Source organism: Macaca mulatta, chromosome 3 (genome assembly GCF_049350105.2).
Source record: "Macaca mulatta isolate MMU2019108-1 chromosome 3, T2T-MMU8v2.0, whole genome shotgun sequence".
Lineage (NCBI taxonomy): Eukaryota > Metazoa > Chordata > Mammalia > Primates > Cercopithecidae > Macaca > Macaca mulatta.
Window position 1 is genome coordinate 34,524,834 of NC_133408.1, and position 13,103 is coordinate 34,537,936.

Genomic DNA, 13,103 nt, shown 5'->3' on the forward strand with positions numbered 1-13,103 from the left:
ATAACTCAGGTTGCAGCAGCGTCTTCCCTGCCAGGCCGTTGAGCAGGTTCACCAAAGGTGAAAAGGCTCCAGGCGCACCTGAATCACCAGCCTGCCCTGTTATCCTTCCCGGAACTGAGAGCGATGATGGTGGCCTAGGAAGGGCAGAGACAGCTCCCAGAGAAACCGCGCTTAGAAGGGAACCAGCAGAGTCAGGGAAAGCAGCTCCACCTAGCTCGCAGTGTACCGGGAGCCAACACCAGCTTTCAGCTCTACATGGACCGGCGTGGAGGGAAGGCTGGGGGCGTGGCTCTGACAGCAAAGGGAGAAGCAGACAGGAAATGCACAGGATGGCAGAGACGCTGAGAAGCAGGGCAGCCCTGCCCACGGGAGAGGAGGCGGGCTTTTGGGGTTTGCCAGCAAGTGACAGTGCGTGTCATGTGTGCACGTGTATGTGTGTGGGCATGTCTGTGTGCTGCGCCCCAAACTTCCATAACACCAACAACACTCAACTTGCCAGCCACTTGGAATGGGGAAGAGGCTGGGGTTGCCAGCAGGCACCCGGATGTCGGGACACACAGCCGGACAGGGGCGCAGCCACTGACCTAGGATGGAGACCTTGCTGAGGAACTCCTCGTACATCTTGCGTTTCCTCAGCGTGCTGCCCTGTTGGGGAGAAAGGAAAAACAGACAAGAACGTGAATCTTTGTGCCTGGATCAACCTGACGTTTCCAGATTTCCCCAAATGACTCTCAACTTCTAAGGAGACCCTCCAAGCATTCCAAGTCCCGAAAGTCCTCAATGACCCGAAGGCTGTGTGAGCTGCCATGGTGTCCTATGCACCCCGCCTCCCTCCTCCTGAGGGGCTTCTGGAAAAGCTCCCGTCATGGCTGCTAAGTGTCCTGGCCGGCAGCAGAGTTCCCCACCCAGCCGGGGCCAGTGGTAGGTCCATGCAGTGAGCACACAGCCAGTCAGAGCCTGAACCCGGGTTTCTAGCCATGAAGGGGAGGGAGCTCATAAACACATCTGGAGAAACTGAGGCCAACACAGACACTCAAGCACATGACGCAGAAGGGAGAGTGCTGCTGACATCAGCTGAGACCCTGGATCCAGCCATGCCTGAGGCTGCATCCTTACCCATTGAAGCTTGACTTCCCTCACCCCTGGGAAAAGCATGCTGAATAATACAATACCAACACACAGGGCCCTGTCCATGTTATGTGAATTAGAAATTAGAATTCATTCCAGAAACTAGGATTATAAATGTGAATTAGAAAAACACACCCTTTCTTCAAGCACACATCCCAGCAAGCTGACGGGCCCCGGTGCAGACAGGAATGAGGCCCCTGCTCCAAGCAGTCGGCTCCAGCCTGGTGCGCAGAAAGCAGCCTGGGTCTCAGCCCCTCTCAGCCGTCTGCCTGGGCCTTTGTACAGTGCACGAACTCCACAACTGTACAGAGCAGCCACATGGTGGGCACGACTGAGCACCGCACATTCAGAAAACAGAGACACACAGTCCGCCCGGACAGCAGCAAGCCCGATTCTGCTGAAATTCCAATGGTATCATCCATCGACAGAGGCCACGTGTTCGAGTAGGGTGTATGCCGCGATGTGAGCTGGACCAAGAGATGACATGCTGGTGACGAGGTTTTTCCATAACCCTGGATAAGTCCCCTGGGGTGTGGAGAGAGGAGGGAGGAGGGAACCTGCTGTGTTGAACGCCCACTCCAGGCTGGGGAGGGGGGCTCTTGGACACGCTGACCCACATTGAACTCGCAACAGATAACCCTGTGAGGGGAACATACTTTTATCCTTATTTTCCAGAGGCAGAAACTGAGGCTCCGCAGGGCTGAGTGACCACCCTAGACAGGAACCACAGAACCAAGAAGGAAAGCCTAGAGCAGGCTCTAAAAGCCCCAAAGCTGCCCCACCTCTCCATTTGTCAAACGGGGATGTATTTTACTCCTTCCTGACATGCTGTTTCATGAATTCCCATAACACCCTGAGACAGAAAACCGCAGTGAGCAGTGTTTACCAGGTGCCTCCCACCTGTGCGACTGACCACGTGCTGACCACGGGCACACAGACACAGTGGCATGTGCAGTTTCTGAACACGTCCCTCCCCTCTCCTCCTTCCTGCTGTCTGGCACATGGAGATGATGGCTGGGGCTGCAGCAGCCATCCAGGGCCCCTGAGGAGCATCAGTAAGAGAAAGCTGGTTCCCCGGGCCCCACAGAACAACGCACCCGCCCTAGACGGACTCCTTCCAGAGCGTGAGAAACAGCCGTTGTGGTTTAAGACACTGTTATTTTGAGTATTTCTGTTACACCTGGCATGGCAGCAGCCGGCCCCCAATGATCCTCACTCGCCTCCGGGTGTCCACACCCCTGTGTGGTCTGCACCATGATGAATAGGGCTGATGGAGGCAACTAGAGAATGCTAAGGAAATGAGTCTGAGATTTGCAAAGCCAGGTTGTAAAAGATACTGTGGCTCCTGCCCTGCTCTCTCCGGGATCGCTCGGCTGCAGAGAAGCTCAGAGGAGGAGCAGCGCCTTCCAGCCACCCTCCAGCCCTGTGGGGGGAAGCCGCCACAGACATCTCCTCTGCCCCATAAAACCTTCTGATCCCCACAGCCCGAGGAGGGTTCCAGGCCAGAGCCGTGCAGCTGCTTCCTCCATGACCCATGGGAAATGGAACAAATGTAACATTGTTGACAGAGGTCACTAAGTTTGAGGGGAATTTGTTACGCAGCCACAGCTAACTGATACATCCAGGGAATTTGTTACGCAGCCACAGCTAACTAATACATCCAGCAAAATTTAATCCTAAGGGTTAGGATAGGCTAGGAAACCTAGGTTAGGATAGAAAACTATAAACTCTTCTGAGCCCTGCAGGCAGCTGCCAGGGACCCTCCCAGCTGCCACAATGCCTGGGGACAATGGTGAACGAGGGTCATTTATCCCACCTCCTAAACAACGTACGTAGGAAGGAGATGTCAGGAAAGAGAGATGGGCCGGACATGAGAAGCAAGACCCCTGACACTCAGAAGAGCCCCCCAAATGCCTGTCAGTCTCCCCAAACTTTCTTCTCCTGAGGGGTGCTGTTCAAAGCATCTTCCCATCCACTCCAGTCACTCACAGGAACAGAAATTGCAATCAAACACCACTTGGTGTTTACCGAGTGCCCTGGACAGGGGCAGGGGCTGTGCTCAGGGCTGTGCCCATCACATTGTCACAACTCAGAGGGCCAAGGAGGAGGAGAACGCGGAGGTGAGTGCTTCGGAGGAGTGCGTCTGAAGTTACCCACTGCCATGGTGAAGTGGGGGTCTGCCCTAGCCCCGTCTCCAGGGCCTGCGCCTACCCACGGCCCCCTCTCCCTTCTCTTGATGCCACCCACAGCCAGATGCAAACTTGCTTGTGTCTCCCTTAAAATGGGACCCCTTGGGCACACCAAAAGTGGCTCCATCACATGGGAAAATGAGGGGCCACCACAGAGCCCCTTCCACAGTTGGGGGTGAGGAAGAGCAGCCCTGGGGACACAGTGAGCATAGGGGAGGCAGCCCGCAGCCCTCCTGTGCAGCCCTCCTGGCTAGGATGGAGCGGGACTCCAGCTACTGGGGCAGGAGGCCCTGCAGGAGCGGAGCAGAGAATGAAGGAAGGGAGACGGATTGCTGCGGAAGGAAAACAGCTCAAGGGGGAAGGGCTGGAGGAAAGGCACGTGATGCTAAATGCCTGTCCCTGGAAAACTATGACAAAAATGCAAGCTCCAGTGAAATGGGGGAGGAATGGTACACAAGTCCCCGAGGCACAGCGGTGACTTGTGTGGGGCTCAGGCCAGGTTTTTTCCAGTTGCTTATTCTGGACCCTGGCGGCGAGGCTGACCTTTCCCATGGGCACAGGCCATTTCCGGTAGCGTGGCCCTCCCCACTCACTCCCAAGCCTCCGTCAATGTCCAGAAACAGACTCGTGGAGCTGCGCCAACCTTCCCACTCACAGATCAGATGACTGAGCCCAGCAAAGGTGTGGCTTGAGCCCAACTTCCATGATGGGGATGAGGACCCTAAGGACACCCACCCTCCCCTGCTTTCCAGAGCCTCAGCATGGAGGACACCGTGGGAAGTTCACTCAACGTGGACAAGTTCAGGTCTGAATGTGTCACCTGCATCACTGTGCCCTGGTGAAATGAGACCATAAAAATCCCTGCCTTGCTGGGTCATGATGAGAACTGAGTCTCAACAAATGTTATGTTGCTGCTAATGGTTATGGTGGTGATGGTGGTGAGGACAGCCACAGTGGTGACGACGATGGTGGTGGTGATGGTGATGATGGTGATGGTGATGAGGACAGCAGTAGTGATGGATAGTGATGGTAACAGTGGTGATGATGGTGGTGACAGTGACGGTGATGGTGCTGATGGTGGTGACAGTGACGGTGATGGTGCTGATGGTGGTGATAATGATGGTGACGGTGGTTATGATGATACTGATGGTGATAATGGTGATGGTATTGAGGATGTTGATGATGATAATGATAATGGTGGTAGTGAGGATGGTGATGGTGATAATGGTAGTGATGATGGTGATGGTGGTGAGGATGGTGATGGTGGTGATGGTGATATTCACGGTGGTGAGAATGGTGGTGATGAGAATAGTGATGGTGAGGATGGTGATGGTGAGGATGGTGATAACAGTAATGGTGATGGTGATAACGGTGGTGATCATGGTGACAGCGATGGTGATAATGATAGTGGTAGTGAGGATGGTGATGGTGATAATGGTAGTGATGATGGTGATGGTGGTGAGGATGGTGATGGTGGTGATGATAATGGTGATAATGATGGTGGTAGTGAGGATGGTGATGGTGATAACGGTAGCAATGATGGTGATGTTGGTGAGGATAGTGACAGTGGTGATGGTGGTGGTGATGGTGATAATGGTGGTGATGATGGTGGTGATAATGGTAGTGATGTTGGCAATGATGATAGTGATGGCAGGGGTGATAGTGGTGGTGATGATGGTGATGGTGATAGTGATGGTGATGATGGCGATGGTGATAATGGTGGTGATGATCGTGATGGTGATAGTGATGGTGATGATGGTGATAGTGGTGGTGATGATGGTGATGGTGATAGTGATGGTGATGGTGATGGTGATAATGGTGGTGATGATGGTGGTGATAATGGTAGTGATGCTGGCAATGATGACAGTGATGGCAGGGGTGATAGTGATGGTGGTGATGATGGTGCTGACGGTGGTGATGGTGGCAATGATGATGGTGGTAGTGGTTCTTACTGGGTACATGAAAGTGTGCTGATGGGGAAAGTCAGGACATTGCAATTCCGACCCCAGCCTGCCCATGACTCCCCATACCCTTCATACCCTTGGACTAGTCTTGTCCTGTCTGGTCTTCGGTTTCCCCGTGACAAGAGTGGTTGAAATGAGCAGCTGTTCCCTGTGTCTCTGGCTTGGGCTCCTTCTCTGTCCCCCCAAATTCCTCACCACTGCTCCACTGGTGCCACATCCACCTTGGCCCTTGTCTGCCTCCCATTGACTTGCAGGGGGATGTCAGGTCCCTGAGCTCAGAAATGAGGTTAGACACCCGTGCAAACAGCTGCTGACCCAGCCCTAGTCCTCAGCAGCCTCCACCACTGCCAAGATTCCTCCTCCTCCCAGAAGGTGAGCATGGCTCACTACACTGAATGTTTCCCAGCGAACAGGCACCTCCCGAGATCCACACCTTCAGCTGGGCCTACTATCATCTCCACTCCAGGGAAGAAACAGAGGCTCAGGGCCGGTGCGGCCTGCCTGTGCCCCCTGGGCTGCCAAGCGGTGAGGCCAAGAACTGAAATGGGACAACCTTGTTCCAGAATCGATGCTCGCACGGCCAGGCTCCACACCGTCCTGGAGACAGCAAGGTCACCTTGAACCTCCACTCACACACTCAGCACTTTGTCTGCTCTGGAAGAACAGAAGTGGCATCCACAGAGCACCTACTGTGTGCATGGCACCACACACCATCATTCTCCATCCTCACACGAGACTGGAGAAGTGCAGCTCAGCGCATGTAATGTGCCCAGGCTGCCCGGGACAGAGAGAGGAGCCGGGATGGTGCGGCCCCGGGTGTTGCTTTCATGCTGCCAATACCAAGCCCACGGCCCTGTGAGGGTCGGGCAGCTGGGGCAGCTCTGGACGTGTTCCATGGCACGGGGCTGCTTTCAGACAGAATCTGCTGCAGGGAGAAGGGGCCCGGCATCACGCAGAGAGAACCGGAAATGTCAGCGACCTGGGTCCCCGGGTCCTGCCTCCCCCGGTGCCTGGAGACCAGAAGACAGAGGTGGCTCTGGCACTCTGCTGTGCAGCCCCGCACCCTCTGGGACACTCTGAGAGGAGCGCGGCTCCCACGGCCCTGAGCACCCCCGGCCCGGTAAAGGGTGTGGAGCCAGAAGGGGACTCTGTCCTGAAATACACACACATCAGCACAGCACGGTGGGACTCTGTCGTCCAAGGCATGTGCAGGAGAGGAGAAGAGCCGCGGCTCAGAGCGCAGAGCTGACCATGGCTGCGGGCCTGGTTGGCACAGCTGCCCGTGCAGCCACCGGAAACCCGGCCCGGCGACACTGACCTCGCCACTCCAATGTGTGGCCCTGGCGTGCCCAGTCCAGGGGACCAAGAGACCAGCAAGGTGGGGGCGGGGCCCCAAGAGGCCGGCACTTGGGGAGAAAACAGCCCCAGGCCTTGCAAGTCACAGCAGACGCAGATGCAGGAAGTACAGGTATGAACCCAGGCCCTCCCCATACCCGGGTCTCAGTTTCTCCATCAGCTCCAGGTCAGAGCAGCACTAAAATGGCTGCGAGCCCCGATTTCAGAGGCCTGGGGGTGTCCTATCTTCCGCCAAAGCCCTCCCCAAGGTCCCCTCTTTGTGGCAAAAGTCCACAGCCCAGGAGGTCCGAGAAAACCTCAGGAACTTGGCCCAAGACCGAGACAGAGTAGACAGCACTTCTCCGCCCACTGCGGGTGCCTGAACAAACGGGGCTTCCTCAGTGACAACGGTCTTTTCGGAAACGCCAAGCCCAGGCCTGTCGGCAGCAGAAAAAGTGCCGCGTGTCTGCCCCAGAGAGCGGAGAGCGGGCCGGACGCCCGGGGCAGCGGCAGGCGCAATGACCCAGCCCAGGCCATTTTAGATTTCCGCCAGCCATGAAAAAAGCACTTCTTTTGAAAAATAATTTATAATTCACACTGACTGCCCAGCAATTACGCCCAGCCGGAGGAATGCAAAGCGTGTTTTGCCCAGGGAACCTCAGACATTAAAGCCGCGTGCGCCCATCCATCTCTCGCAGTGGGGAGACAGCTGAAGGCTGCCAGGGGCCCCCGGGGGAGGGCCCGGCCCCAAAGGCTGCCCCTTTTGGGATCATGTTCCTTCTGTGGCTGAGACGGTCAGTGAGGCGGGGCTGGGAGCTGACCTCTGAGCAGGCTGGTGGGCACTGGGACCCCCACATGAGGGCTCAGGAGTGTGTCTGCTGGCATCCCCAAGGGGGGCTTTGTGTGGGAGGAGGCAGGTGACCCCCATTTCCAGGTGCGAGGCTTCCTCAAGCCCACAGCACAGGGAGGGCGGGGGGCCTGGAAGTGGCTTCCTAACACCGATCCCACCCACTTCCCAGGAGTCAGCCCGGGGGCACAGGGCCTGGGTCGCAGTCTCAGTTCTGCCCCGTCTCGCCAGCACCTGCTTGGCCTCGGCTCCCACAGCTCTGTAACGAGGAGTCCGACCAAACTTCAGAAGCAGAGGTGGAAGGGAGGCCCCAGTCGCCCCCCAACCCCCCTCCCCCCGCTGTCTCCAAAAATGTCCCTGTCCCCTCCACACCCCAGGAGCTGGAGGTGTCAGAGCTGTGGCCTGGGTGGCAGCAGGGTGGACAACAGCCCTCCAGGGGCCTGGGGATCTCTCCAGCACCTTCACACAGAAAGCCTGGAAAACTGGAGCATTGATAGCGGCTGCCAGGTGCAGCGGCTCAGACCTGTAATCCCAGCACTCTGGGAGGCCAAGGCAGGAGGATCGCCTGAGCTCGTGAGAGACCAGCTTGGGCAACATATCGAGACTTCACCTCTATTAACAGAAAAAAAATGGAAAATAAAAATACATACAGCAGCCACTCGTGACTGGCCCCTTCTGCAGCCTGCAGACGCACTGACAGTGGGGTGACATGGCTGGTGATGCCTGGCTGTCCCCACAATGGCCCCAGATGGCTGCATCATGGCCTCATCCCCTCGCACTTCAAAGCTGGGAGGAGCAGAGTCACGCCACAGCCACACACCCCCAAAGCCGTGAGGTGAAGCCCACCAGAAAGCCAGTCCCGGCTCCCACGCACGGCTGTGGGGGCAGCAACTTCAGTCTGAAGGCACCGCTGTGGAACCCAGCATGGCAGACCCCAGGGCCAGTGAGAAGAGGAAGAGGCCCAGGCAGGCAGAGTGGGGGTCTCGAGCTGTGAACAGCGCCCACTCTCCCTCCTGCCTGGGCCTCGTGAGGTAGACATGCCAGGCAGATCCCGGCTCTGGTCCCCCCATGGATCAGGGTCCCCCACGTGCACACTGTGGGACCCTCAGCACGTCACATCTGCCTCAGAGCTCCTGAGCCCGCCGTCCTGCCCCTGAGTGAGGGTGCACACAGGCCCTCCCGGGCTGCCATGGCCTCACATGGACACTGTAGGGCACCAAGCCCGGGTCAAGGCTCGGGGACCCTCCGTGACCTTAGCAGCATCCTCAAGGCTACAAGTGACAAACTGCCTGTGCTGAGAAACGGAGAAGCCCCGTACTCTCCTGGCCCCACTGGCTGTGCGGGGTCACTCTGGATACCGGTCAGCGGGGGCTGAGGGGCAGGGAGGGTCCAACCTCCGCCCCAGACTCAGGTTCCAAGGGGGTCTTGGGCTGCCCAGGCAGGTGGGTTCTGGATACCCCAGCACAGCCTCCACCTCAGAATTCTATATCCACTGCTTCCAAACACTGGGGTCCTGGGTAAGGATCAGGGTGAACAGACGACCCCAAAGCTTACAAGAAAGAAAAACCAGGCCAGGCACAGTGGCTCACACCTATAGTCCCAGCACTGTGGGAGGCTGAGGCGGGAGGATCACTTGAGTCCAGGAGTTCGAGACCAGCCTCGATGGCATAGTGAGACCCGGTCTCTACAAAAAACCAATTTTTTTAGATTAGTTGGGCGTGGTAGCACACGCCTGTAGTCCCAGCTACTCGGGAGGCTAAGGAGGGAGGATGGCTTGAGCCGGGGAGGCGGAGGTTACAGTGAGCCAAGATTGCACCACTGTACTCCATCCTGGGTGACAGAGTGAGACCCTGTTTCAAAACAATTAAAAAGCAAAAAAGCAAGAAAGAAAAAGCAAGTCTGGGGAGTGCTGGCTCCAGGCTGGGCCCCTGCCTGGGAGCCTAGAGGTGGGGTCAACCCCATCCTTCCTCGGATAAAACGGGAAGCAGTGGAGGGAGCAGCCTCCCAGATCAGACACTCTGGGATCCTAAACTGGAGTCAGAGTTCACATTTCGGGCAGTGATCCGCTTCCTGGAGACACCAGACCAGGTCTCCCACGTCCCCCGCATCCCCCCATGTCCCAGCTCGGGGCTAAGGCAGAAACAGGAGCAGTGTGAGGAGCTCGGGGCCGAGACAGAAACAGACACCATCCTGCAAGTGCTCCCGTCCAAACCGGCCCTGCGCGGCCAGCTATTCTTAGCTCACAGGACCCAAAATTAAAACAGAGGAAGCGCCAGCTCCCTCCGCGGTTTGGGAACTTCCCTGAATATAAGGTTCCAACCACAAAAATCCCACAGCCGGGAGCGACAGGGCGTCAAGGATGGCGAGGAAACGGCTTATGCAACACCGGGCCAGGTGCGCCCAGAGGAGACGGGAACCGCTGTGCCCTCTTCCTGCCCCAAAACCACTCCAGCCCCTCTCGGAGGGAGGGTCTCAGGGGACCCCTCCCAGGCGGCAACAGAGGCCTCCCGGTAAAAGCAGGAGTGAGCGGGTTCAGACAGAAGAGAGAACATGGGACTCCTCTGAGGAGGCTGCATCTCACCTGCTCTGTGTACTGAGGTATCCCCAGCAGTGCAGGAGCCCCAGGCCCAGGGCGGGCACCCAAGCAATGTCCCATAGATGCATGAATGATGAGCTCATGAGGGGCAGAGCCTGATGAAACAGCGGTCCCAAAAACTGTGCAAACACGCCATCCACAAAACACAAGAGCCGGCATCGCCGTGGGCCAGGACAGGCCGGCACCAGCAGGACATGGTCTCGGCCCATGACCATCAAATCCTCGTTCCCCAATCAGAGGCCGCACTCCTGAGAGGGAAACCCGGGGCTGCACTTGCTCTCCCAGCTCACGGGGCTCTGTCCTAAACCATCCCACAGGACTCTCCCCAGGCCTCCCCTTGGGCGTCCTGGAACTGCGGCTCCCTCCTTAGGAATCACACCGGCCCAGGCAGGCCTCGGGCACGGAGTGGAGGGAACCATCCCAGGGAGGGGATGGAGGAGAGGCCGAGGACCCCAGCAACACCCACCTGGCTCACCCCCTCCTCGGCCGGGCTGGACCCCGGGACCCCAGGCCCGGAAGGAGAGGGCTCGGAGCAGACGCTGTCCGGGGCTGCCTCGGCAATAAGCCCACTGCCACCAGGTTCTGCTGCGTCACCCCCGACCAGCTCAGGGGACCCCAGCCCGGCAGTCATGGCTGGGTAAGGACCGAGTGGAGGGGTGCGGCCGCCCAAACCACAGGTGCTGGCCCCTGGAGGCCTCTGCCCAGCGATGGGACAGAAGGAGCTGAGGACGAGACCTGAGGCCATAAGGGGACCCCCCCCAAACTATGAAGGAACCCCAAGACCATGGGGGATCCCAAGACCATGAGGGGACCCCAAACTATGAGGGGATCCCCCAGACCATGAGGAGACCCCCTAGATGAAAAGGGGACCCCAAACCATAAGGGGACCCCCAGATCATGAGGGGACTCCCCCAGACCATGAGGGGACCCCAAGACCATGAGGGGACCCCAAATTATGAGGGGATCCCCTAGACCATGAGGAGACCCCCAAACCACAAGGGGACCCCAAACTACAAGGGTACTGCAGACCATCAGGGGACCCCAAGACCACTGTGGCAGGCCCAGAGCTTCCCAGGACAAATGGCCTCACAGGCTACCCTCACTGGATGGCCCCAAGCTGGCCCAGGGAACTGGGCCCACGTCAGCTCTGGTCACTGCTGCTCTCAAGCTCCCACCATGGCTCCCGTGCACTCTGACAGCATGATTCCTGCAGAGGCTGCAGGTCCCCAGCCTGGAGCCCTCCCCGCCCTCTCTGGACAACACCTCACTGCCCCATCTGGGAAGGCCTCCTCATCCACACAGCTCCGCAGCCCCGGCCCAGGCCTGTGCTGCTGTCCCTCAACGCTAGCAGTCCTGAGCTGCTTCTGGCACTCAGGCGTCCTGCCCCAAGGCTCTGCTCAATGCCGCCTTATCAGGGGGTCTCTGAGGCCCCTCCACGGAACAGCAGCCCCGCCCACCACTCTGTCTGCCTCCACCTGCTTCTCAGCGTGGTCCTTCTGCGCAGGCATTGTCCTCTGGGGCTGGGTGCTCATGGCCACCTCCACCAGGACAAGACTCCAGGTGCCCTGCCTGTGATCCCCACGGACCTGCACCCAGAACAGGGCCTGGCAGGTGGCATGTGTGCAGGGAGGGCGTAGACGGTTCTCTCCCTGGAAAGGGTCCTCCCCCGGCTCCCCAAGCGCTCACCTCCAGGAGCCCCTGCAAACACCAGCCGTGGCAGCTAAACTGGCCCATAGGCCCCTACCGCCTACGGCAAGCACAGGCATACACACGCGTGTGCACACAGCACACACCGTACAGGGTACATGGCTCAGAGTACATTTGGCTGCATATACAAAAAAAAAAAAAAAAAGCTAAAAGCCCAAGCGTCAGTCCCCACACACAGGAAGCCTCGGGGTGAGCAGCCACCGTGTCAGCAGGCAGCCACGCCTCACACCTCTTTGCTCTGCCACCATGGCGAGTGGGTTTCACACTCCAAGTCACCTCCTGGCCCAATATGGCAGCTGGAGCACCAGCCATCACGACCACAGTCCAGACAGTGGGAAGGAGAAAGGGGAGGACAGTGAAGGGGCCTCCCCGGCCACCTGCCTATCTTCTAAGAAGCTTCCAGAATCCCTCCACCCCTTTCCACTCCTCTCACAGGCCAGATCTGTCAGGGAGGCTGGAAAGCAACTTTTCTCCAGGTGCGTCCCCACCTTGAATAGAGCCAGGGTTCCCAGGGACGCCTGGCCGAGGTAGGTGTTGGCCCTCTCTGTGCTCAGGCACCAACTCACCATGAGGATGCGGCGGTAGCTGTCCCGGTCGATCCCCCAGAGCTTGAGATCCGTCTTGGCTCTCACGGTCGCGGCCCTGGGGGTGCCGTAGATAAGCGCCAGCTCCCCGAAGCTGCCTCCCTCGCTGATGTTGGTCACCCACTCTCCGTTCACGTACACCTTTGGGGAGCGAGAGAGAGAAGTGTCACAAGGGCCAGGCAGGGTAAGCTCCTCTGCACCCCGGGCAGCAAGGCCCCCCTTAGCTCTCTCCAGAAAGGGGTTCCTGCAGGGCGGGGCACAAATCCTTTTGCTTGTGGGCAGAACCCTGCGTTCCCCAGCAATGGGCCTGTGGACCCCAGTGCCCACCCCAACCCCAGCAGTGCTGGGAGCCGCAGTGGGACAGCATCAGACCCCCACGGCAGGAAGGCCCCGAGCCGCCAGTGCCGATGAGACAACCACACCAGAGGCGGAAGCACCCGGTCCCCAGCCTGCCTCCCAGGCAGTGTCTGATTCAATTCATCAGCTTCTCACTTAGCCTGTCTGGGCCTCAGTTTCCCTAGCTGCACCATGAGGAGCCTGTGATCCCCACGGGGCTCTGTTCTGGGGCCCCATCTGCTTCCTCTCCACCCCAGGCCATTCCTCTGTCCCCCCTCCATCGGCACACACCACGGGGTCCTGACGGAGCTGGGCGGCCTCAAGTGCAGACCTCTCCTGCCAGGGTCTCCCTCCCTACGGGCAGGGCCTGAGCTCCTCGGGCTGGAGTCTGAATGGGTGCCCTATGGCTGGGCACCG

At 58.5% G+C, this 13,103-nt stretch overlaps 1 protein-coding gene across 3 annotated transcripts in view; it reads right to left on the bottom strand.

The window, feature by feature from the left end:
- PRKAR1B (protein kinase cAMP-dependent type I regulatory subunit beta) overlaps positions 1 to 13,103 on the bottom strand; it is a 482,327-nt gene that overhangs the window by 36,841 nt on the left and 432,383 nt on the right. For all 3 annotated transcript variants that reach the window (XM_028845428.2, XM_028845426.2, XM_028845427.2), the window contains 2 exons: positions 12,333 to 12,491; positions 585 to 645 (listed from right to left, as the gene is read on the bottom strand). In XM_028845428.2, the coding sequence (XP_028701261.1) occupies positions 585 to 645; positions 12,333 to 12,491 (220 nt within the window). The remainder of the gene's footprint in view (positions 1 to 584; positions 646 to 12,332; positions 12,492 to 13,103) is intronic.